Source organism: Prunus persica, chromosome G8 (genome assembly GCF_000346465.2).
Source record: "Prunus persica cultivar Lovell chromosome G8, Prunus_persica_NCBIv2, whole genome shotgun sequence".
NCBI classification, from domain to species: Eukaryota; Viridiplantae; Streptophyta; class Magnoliopsida; order Rosales; family Rosaceae; genus Prunus; species Prunus persica.
In genome coordinates this window covers 5269387-5279667 of record NC_034016.1, presented here as the reverse complement: position 1 = coordinate 5279667, position 10281 = coordinate 5269387, and the positions used below count along the sequence as shown (strand labels likewise).

Sequence of the window (10281 nt, the reverse complement as noted above, 5' to 3'; positions counted from 1 at the left end):
ACTCCCCTCACTCTGCCAGGATGCTCGGGGCCCAAAGCCATGGTCAGCACATCATTGCTGCCATCTACTCTGACTTTGCCTTCCGAGACTTGTTTCTGCAATTCATCCTAAAAAAAAATAAACAAAAAAACACACGACGGTTATTTATGTACAAACGACGTATTATATAATTTCACACGACGCAATAACGTATAAACCGACGTTATTATAACTTATCACGACGGTAGTTATACCGACGTGGTTATTTATTTAAAACGACGAAATGAATAAACAACCGACGTCTTATGCTATAATTAAAGAAAACAGAGTAGTGATTCCTATTTAGACCGTTAACGACGTTTTTAAAAAAGTTTCGACGTGGTAATATCATTCAAACGACGCCAAAATGAACCACCGACGTCTTATGCTATAATTACAGAAAACATAGTAGTGATTCCTATTTAGACCTTTAACGACGTTTTTAAAAACTTCTCGACGTGGTAATATCATTCACACGACGGAAAATATAACATACGACGTAATAAGAATAATTCACAGTTTAATAAAAATTTAAAACAGAGTGATAGTAGGCTTACAATTAATTTTGCTTTCTCTGCCACCTTTGGATCAGGGATGTTACCATGTTTGTCCTGTCTAGCTCTCTTCCATAAGGTAGATCGATCAATTTCTACCCCAGGCATGGTTTCCTCCAATTGATCCTCCAATCCAGCATATCCTTTTCGAGACAATCGATGATTGTACTCGAGTTTCTCCCTAATCTGTGCATGTTGAGAATGCACAGACTCAAAATCTTTGGATAGCCTTGAAGCTACAAAGACATCCCATTGTGCTTTCTCTATGAATTTATATGTTTCAGGGGGTTGGCTTAATTTCTCCCTGTCATTGGTGTATGGAAGGATATAATGCCTCGTTAGTGTAGACTTGAAATCCTTCCATTTCTTGGAAGCAGAAGCTAAAACAGAGGTCTTGCCCCCTTGGCCTACGACAAAAGCCATGTCAACTGCTTCCCAAATCTGCTCCTTTATATCCTTGGGGATTTGGGACCATTTCTTGTCCACAAGTGGGATCCTGGAGCGTGCCAACACACCAATATACGACTGCATCTCAATATGTGCTTGGCCAACACCTTTCCCCCTTTTATTGTACTCAACAATTGGCCTCAGTTTCTGAAGCTTTCTCTTCACAACACGAGGCATTGTGCTCATACCTCGACCAGTCTTTGAATCATCAGAGATTGTTGTCTGGCTGGTAGGTTCTGTCTCAGCAGATGATGAAGCAAACTTCATCTTCTTCGAAGACTTCATCTCCTTCGAAGACTTGTCTTGAGGAGCTACCATTCCAAGCTTCTTGGAGCCAGAATCCTTAGTTTGTTGTTGAGAAACCATTTTAACTGACAAAACTGCAAGTGAAAATATTTCAGGAAAACATTAAGAACACAAACGACGGTATTAAAAAAATACGACGTATGATATGATTTTAGACGACGCAATGAAATAATCTCAGACGTAATAAATGTTTAAAACCATTATTTATATAACGTCGTGGTATATATGTTCACACGACGTCAATAGTAATACACCGTCGTGGTAAAACTATTATTTATATAACGTCGTGGTATTTATGTTCATACGACGTCAATAGTAATACACCGTCGTGGTATTAACATTCACACGACGTAAAACAATAAGATATTTTGTCGTCTATATTAGATACCAACCCTAGTTTCTTTTTCTTTATATTTTATCAAATAAGGGAAAAAAAAAAACCATTGTTCAGAGAAATCAAACCTGCAATTAAACAAGCATATAAAAAAAGACTATTATTTTAAAAACAACTTTGTCAATTTTCAGACGACGCTAGAACAACTGACGAACCGTCGTGGTCTACCGTCGTCTTATTTAGTTGAGGTAGTTGTCTTCAAAGTTGGAAACTTTCCCTCTTTGTCTGTATATTTTATCAAACTTGGAAAGAAGTAAAATGATTTTGGCCAGAAAAAAGGTAAAAAGATTTTTCAAACAAAAAACGTATGAGCATGCAAAACAGTAACCAAAATAGTGAAAATGAAAGCTTACCTTTTGCGTGCAATGAAAGCAAGAGGAAGATGATCGATGTTTAAGTTCAGAGACGACGAAGAAGACGAGAGGAAGACGATGAGAAACTCTGACAATGCTCTGACAAGGAAAAAAGACGAAAAGGTTTCTCTGGGAGATTGAAATTTTTAATCGGGTTTGGAAACAGTGCATGTGTAAGTCGAAAAGTTGCTTACATATAAAACCATTTCAAAAAAATAATACGGCGGTTACATTTAACTACGTCGTTTTTAACTAACACGACGCAATATTTTTCGTTCGACGTGGAATCATTTCATTTAACGTCGTTAGGTTTAATATAACCGACGTGGATTTTAATTTTTAAATTATGAATAGAATTTTTTTTTCCCGTGACCTTTCAGTTTATTTTTCAATTACAGTGCGTTATAAATAGAGTTTTTTTTCCGGAGAAAATTTAAAACGAAGGAAATTAATATTCTGCAATATGTAAAATTTCTTTTTTGGATGACAGATTTAAATAAAATAAGAATATAAAAACAACTAATGTGTAAGTCAAGTAGACGAAAAGTTGCTTACATATAAAACCATTTCAAAAAAATAATACGGCGGTTACATATAACTACGACGTATAAATTACAAAATACGACGGTACATTTAACTTCGGACGTGGTAAATAAATACGACAGTAGTTTGTAGGTACCGTCGTAGTAAACTCAAAAATTAAAGTACATAAGTAATAACTCGCGTCATGGTAGATTATTTAACACGTCGTTTTTATTAATTTACCGACGTAGATTTCTGTAATATACGTCGATCATACCGACGTTGATTTTACAATTTAAACGGCGGTTTTTTTGTAAGGACCGCCGTTGGTTTTAAAAATTTATTCTATAAATTTGTCGCTTTCATTCATTTTCGGTTTACATTTAAGGTTCCAAGTTCTTCCTCTTTCAGTCTCTCATGTCTCAAAGACAATAATTTGGATGTTTTCTCAAAGAGAAATTGAGCTTACTCGCATCAAATATATGTCCACAAGAAGAAGCTTGTCAACTAGCCTTCTCACTTCCTTGATCAAGCCTGATAGGACACTTAGTGCTTCTGAATACTCCTTGCTTTCCATCAAAAGAGATGCAAGCCTGGCCTCCACTCGCTGTCGAAGGAAAGTTCGCTTCTCAGGGAAATCTGAAGATCAGATGTGCCTGATCCTCTGCTTGATTTTCTTGCCTAAGAAGATCCGTTGGATTTGTGATAGCCTCTTCCTTTATCCGTAGAGCTTCAGAAGAAGAAGATGGGTTTCAAGAATGCGATAAAGAATAGAAATGGCTTCAGATGGCCTCTAAAGCATGAGCAATTGAATCAGTAGTTTCTGGGAGATAAGAAAGATATGTTAAAGAAACTGAAACAACGGCGGTTTTCTGTTCTACCGTCGTCTTTTCTCGTCGTCTATATTAAGTTAAGATGGCGGTAGATTTATAATTACCGACGTAGATTATTTTGTTAAACGTCGTTAAGTGTACTACAACCGACGTGGATTTTATTTTTAAATTATAAATAGAGTTTTTTTTCCCGTATTCTTTCAGTTTTAGTTTTCAATTCCAAAGCGTGATAAATAGATTTTTCTTTCCCGAGGAAATTTAAAATGAGGGAAATTAATGTTCTAGAATTTATAAACTAACACGACGCAATATTTGCAAATATGTGTCATCTGTTAAGATTATGATGTGGAACAGAGTTCCATCTGGTAAGATTTCATAACCCTTGGGATCTTAGACAAATCTGATTATGTCGGCGGTGTTCTATATAAACCGTCGTGGTTATTTCAATTCTTGTCATTAAGTAGATCTACCGACGTAGGATAAGAAAATCAAAGAAAAAAATTGTTAACAAAAATTCTTATTAAGACGATCGTTAAAATTAAAGGTACGACGTATAAAATGAATAAATACGACGTTACATTTTATTGTACGATTTAAAGATAACGTCGTAGAACTATACGAGAATGACGTCGATATATTTATATTTTCCGTCGTTGTAAATTAATTTAATACGGCGATATTTTGTATTTTAAAGCCGTGGATTTGTTTGTAATTATACGGCGTCTTATACGAAAACCTCGTCGTGTTATTTTATGAGTAAAAACGGCAGTTTTTATTGAAATCGTCGTCTTTACTTTCTACGTCGGTCGATTCATAACTTCTGCCGTTCTTTGTTGGCATTGATTTTACACTGCGGAAATCTGTTTCAAATAGACGTCGGTTGTTTAATTATGTACGTCGTTGTTTTTGAACAGCCATTTGAATCTCCATTTTTTAGTTGTCTAAGGTTGTATTACACGACGGTGTTTTTAGAACCGTCGTCTTTTTATAAACCACGACGGTTTTCACTTAGACCGTCGTTGTTTTCTGGTCGTCTTTTTCACTTTTTGTAGTAGTGCCATTTGATTTAGTAGCTTTTCTCTTGCTAATAATATCTTCTTATTTTTTTGTCAAACTATAGAAATATCGTTGATAAAAACGAAAAAACTCGATTACAAGAGCCACACAGCCAATTAATCACTTAAACCAAAGATATCATAAAGTACAGTCATATATCTTATGCGAGTCACCAGGAGATTCATTTCGTAGAATTAGCAATCCAACTAAATTTGCATGGCACATAAAATTAGTTGCTCATCATACCTCATTCGATGTGTTCCAAAAGACATGTTGTAGATTTTTAGTCACATTCGCATACATTACGGATTAATTATTTTTCCCACAACTTTAATTTCTGAAGATCTATGCAAAGTTATGTAATAGAAGAGAAAAGAGAAGGGCAATTTTGTACATTTGTGAAAACTGAAAAGAAAACAGGTATTCAAAGCAATAGCTGAAGGAGAGCAGAAGCATTTAAGAGGGTATTAAAGAAGTAGGTGAATCTCTCTGTCTGAAACACAAAAAGAAGAAGAAGAAGAAGAAAAAAAAGAGGACTTTGTTGAAATGGAGTACTCACAAGTATCAACTGATGATGGGGAGGCGGAGGTGAAAGAGATGAGAGGTGTTTCCTATAATTTCTACTTACACCCATGCCACTTCCTTGAAGAAGCAGTTAGGGCCTTTTTCAAGTGTTTGGGTATTGAGAATAGAGCACAGGAGGAAAAAGATGATGGGCAAAAAGACACTGAAACAAACCCTAATAAAATTGCTCCTTCAACCTCCCAAGCAGAGCTACAAGATGATGCTGCAGATCCATCAGTCACAGCAACAGACACAACAGAAGCTGATCCAGCTCCATCTTCAACTACTAAACAAACCTCTGTTAGTCTCTCTCTCTCTCTCTCTCTCTCTCTCTCTCTCTCTCTCTCTCTCTCTCTCTCACTTTGCAGACATCAAGTTCTTTTTATTATTATTTATTATTGAGCACCGAAAGGTGATTCGTACTTGAAACCTCTTCCAGGATTAAGAAAACAAATACCAGAAGATAAACTTCAGCTGATACTGGGTACATTAAATACGATATATATGTTCTAAGTTAATGCACATGTATATATATGTGTTTTTATGTGCAGGAAGTTGCTGCAAGCTCAAGGGTTGTTAGACAACCAATAACCACGGGGGGAGGTGGGCAGATCAATTAATAGGCCTATGATGTGGGTCAACAAGCCTATTAATTACATATACCTCTCTCTTTTTCCCCACTTTTTCCTCTTTATTTTCTCCATTTGTTTTTGTATGCTTTTGAGTTTGTATGAGGTACTGGACTGTGTGGTTGTGGGTGTAACTTGAAAGACTATATTTGACAGAACTCAACTTCGTCTCTAGAATGAAATGCATAATTTTAGCTTAGCAGTGGCATGCATAGATTTTGAGAACCCGTTTATTTGATAGGCAGCAAACTGTTCTCAGCAAAGTTTTACAAGTTACTTGCAACATGTCAAATTGAAAAGTAAAGTTGTGTTTTTAACACGTACGCAAGGATTTATATTCTGCCAGGATCAACTTGCTCTTGCTTACCTGCCACCAGAAGCATTGCCTACTTATTTTTCTGACAGAAAAAAAAAAAAAAAAAAACAGAGTATCTATTCCAAATCTGTCTAGCCAAAGGAAAGTCACCAAAATTGTGTTAAATGCAAACGTGCGACTATTAGTACTGCGAAATGACTCATTAATAAGTCTTACGATTTCAGGAACCTGACTTCAAACCAAGCCACTGTGCTTTGAGAAATGAATTTGTTCATTTTCGATCTTTTTCTACGCCTTCAATGGCGAAATGGATTCACAATTTATATCTAGTGCAATATAAAAACATGAACTAAACTATATTAAAGAATGAAAACAATGAAGTACGATGAACTGGTTATAGAGCATAAATCTAGTCTGAATCAAAATTTAATGACAAATGTTAATATTGGTAGGTAAATAACTTGAGCAAATGAAAATAAAATCTAAATATCTGAAAGCATATAAAAACTCTATTCAACCATAGGAGCTTTCGACTAGTGTAAAAACACGCCGAGATCTTGTTAGCAATGGACTGTGATAAGCACACACACCTAAACTAGCAAAAATTGATAAACCAACACAACACGCAAAATAAAGCAAACCACGAGAACAAAACAATTTAACGAGGTTTGACAATTTATATTGACGTCTTTGGTGATCACCTTAAGAAATCTCACTGGTCAAAAAGAACAACTTTGGTTACAAGAAGAACCCCCTTTGCCCATTTCTAAACCCTAGGCCTTAATCTCTCTCTCATCATTTCTCAAACCCTTTCCCAATATCGCTTAAGGTCGTTATGGTGACGGAACATCGCTGTGAAATTGGGAATGTGGCTGTCCTATTTTCCAGTCAAGAGAGAGAGAGAGGCAGTGGCGGAGCTAGAAGCTAATATGTGGGGAGGGCCAGTACCATAAATGCAAGATTATATAGAGCTATACTATAACTAATATTGTAGTTGATACATAAGAAAAAATTGGGTTTTCATGGAGTTTGGGGGCCCTCGAAACTGAAGGACTAAAATCGTTTGGATATAAGCATGAAAGGCAATATTTTCTTTTATTTTGAGTCCTTGAACAATAACATTTATAAACATGAAACATACACCCTTCCTCAAACCTTTTGATGCCTTCGTAAACTCTCACCTTTTGGTAATTCCCTCTCGCTGTTAGAATTAACCTTGCCCCAAAGTCCTATTTATATCCTGTAGGACTTGGGTTACAAGTGTACTTTAATTAGGAAACAAAAAAACAACTAAAACCCTATCAAAATAGGCTTAAAACGCAACAGGTCAGCAAAATCTGCGAAAACCGATCGGTTGGCGAGCAATTGCTGACCAGTAGCCTGGCAATGGCGCTCTCTCGAGAATACCAACCGGTTAGTTGGCAATTGCGGACCGGTCTCCCTGCAATTGCATCATGATGATCTAGCAACCTCCTTTTGTTGTTTTCTTCTACTTGTTTACTTCCCCACATCAATGGTGAGCCAATCTTTAACAAGTTTTTAGGGACGTCACAATGTATGCTTAGTTTAGTTTTGTCGATTTACTTTGTTAGTTTTGTTTATTATTTAATATTTATGTGGCTTTGGATGTTTAGAGGGTTGGAATTGAGGTTACCTTGGTCAACTCTCCGTTGACGACTTTAAAGAATTAATTGACTCAAGTTAATTTTCACTTGGCAGGAATTCTTGTTACTTGCAATTGGAAAATCGAAGTTTTAAGTTTTAATTATTTGAACAAAAAGTTCACAACCTAGGTTTTATTGGTCTTTGTTCATTAGTTAAATTATTGTTAAAGTTCCAATCTTTCTTTTTTTCGGTGAAGAAACGGGGCTAACACCCAACAGAGAAATTAAACAATGGCTCGAGGCCTACATACTCCAAGTAAATCTTCATTAAGAAAAGACCTAATAATATAAGGAGGATCTAACTCAAGACATGATGACAGACCCAACTCAAGACATGAACCTAATTTAGCTAATCTATTTGCCACCATATTGCACTCACGATATACATGATGAATGGAACATACTCAGTTTTTGTCTATATAGTCTTGGCATCCCCACAACATAGTAACAAGAGGATGAAAGTCTTCCACATCTTTATTAAGCAGGTGTACCGCAATTGCTGAGTCAAACTCAAGCACAACTGCACTGCAACCCATATCCCAGGCAATTTTCAGTCCAAGATAGATGCCCCATAACTCAGCTTCCAAGACTTATCCTACACCAAGATTAACAGCAAAGCCTCTAATCCACTATCCAGAACTATCTCTTAGTACACCACCACCAGCAATGCATCCATCCTCATCTTTTCTGCACTCGTCGATATCGATTTTAATCACTTCATTCGGGTATTGCCAAGCGAGCACAACAAGAGAACGGGTAGGTTTTCCAATCTTTCATACTTGCGTTGCGTGCTGATTGACCATATTTTTAGTTGATTTTTATTGTTGTTGCTTGTATTTATTATAAAAAAACAACTCTCTGAAAATCTAAAAAGACAACAAAAAAAAGAAAGAAAAGGAAGAAGGTATTAGTCAAAGTCTATCCTTGGATAAATATTTTCTCAAAAAATTCTAATGATTAGTTGATTATAAATAATAACAAAACACCAATTCTTAGGTGATAGAAATATGTAATTTAGACCGACCCTGCTTTGTTGTTGTTGTTGTTGGTGTTGAAATGAGGGGATAAAACCCCAAACAAAACAAACTACTCATAATGGTTTAAACCAACCCTGGTTTTTGGAACAACTCTTAATACTTGTTCTTTTTTTCTTTTTCTTTTTTTCTTTTTTGAAATAAAGTTTAGGGGGAAATTGGCTACTCTCATCAAATCTACAACTTCAAGCTGGAAGGTCTTACGCGTGACACCTAACTGCCAGCTGCTATCAATATGGATTTATGTAGGAAATTATAGATCGCACACCAACGAGGATGGTTGGTAACGAGACTCAAACACTAATAGACACAATACATAACCCTTACCAACTCAACTAACTCTTCTTGGTTTAATACCTGTTCTTTGTCATCATTATTATACATATATTTTCTTCCTCACTTGACTTCAATCGTATTAAACAACCCTAATAGCCCCTTACAAAGGGTAGATTACTGAAACACCAAATAGTGGAACTGAGTCAAAGATCTTGAAACTATGTAAGCATCATCTGAACTCTCCAATCCATTATAAAATCTTTTCTTTTTCATTATTTTCCCCAGAAGGTTGAGTGTGAACTAAAACTTCCCTAGTGGAACTGAGTTAAAGATCCTGAGTTAGCCGAAAATTTGAAATGATCTGGAGAGAATCTCACTCGAAAATCACTTTCCTATAACCCTTTTCAATTGCCATAATTTTTTCGAATACAGTCCAATGACATCAATGACAAAAACTAGCAGCTAACTGGCATAACTCTCCTAAAGAGACTAAGAACACACAACAAACTCAACCAAGTTTTTGAAATCAAGAGAGAAAAAACACAAAAACTGATAAAGTTTCCTGACTTTATTTAACAAACTAAACCAATACAAAAAAGCTAAAACAATGCCAACAAAAGGAAAACCAATGACTGCTAATCTTCCTTTGGGACATGACATAGAGAGCGCCACCTAATTACTCCAAGATCTCAATGCATTAATGAGTAGTGGATCTACCATGACCAAGCTACAATACCTCAAAGAGCACCCTCGTAAGATGAGGAACAACCAAAGCTACCCAGATTTGAGGCAATATATCTGCAAAAGAAAAGTAGATCGACATACATCCACCAAAAGTCGAATAACCCCAAAGATCCAACAAGATATAGAGGCAAACCCCCCCGGATCAACTATCTCTTGACGATTTCGTTTTTACTTGGAGACAATTTTAAAATTGTAAAAAGTGGGTTTATCTTAAAAGTGGTCGAGTCTTTAACTTGAATCCAACTTTTTAAACTCAAAAACAGAATTTGAGTCCAAAACAAAGAAAACCTGTTTGGTGCTCTATTTTTAAAAACTCAAACTCAAGAACAACTAAAAAAACACCCCAATTATTAAGAACAAAAAATATATGTTTTTTCAGTTTTGTTCTAACAACCCACAAGTTCTCAAATTTTTAAGATTTGAAAATAGTTTTCAAGTTGCATACCAAACAAGTTTTTGAATCATAAAAATAGATTTAAGAACGACTTGTTTTTATGAAAAATCAAGGTTTTTGAGTTCCCTATTTAAATAGGATACCAAATGCCTAAATGATGATTTTCTTTGCATATTC

At 35.7% G+C, this 10281-nt stretch overlaps 1 protein-coding gene across 1 annotated transcript; it reads left to right on the top strand.

Moving 5' to 3' along the window:
• On the top strand, positions 4959 to 6264 carry LOC109950744. Its single transcript, XM_020570761.1, has 2 exons — positions 4959 to 5347; positions 5599 to 6264. Exons 1-2 carry the CDS (start codon positions 5030 to 5032, stop codon positions 5665 to 5667), a joined length of 387 nt encoding a protein of 128 aa, XP_020426350.1. The 5' UTR covers positions 4959 to 5029; the 3' UTR covers positions 5668 to 6264.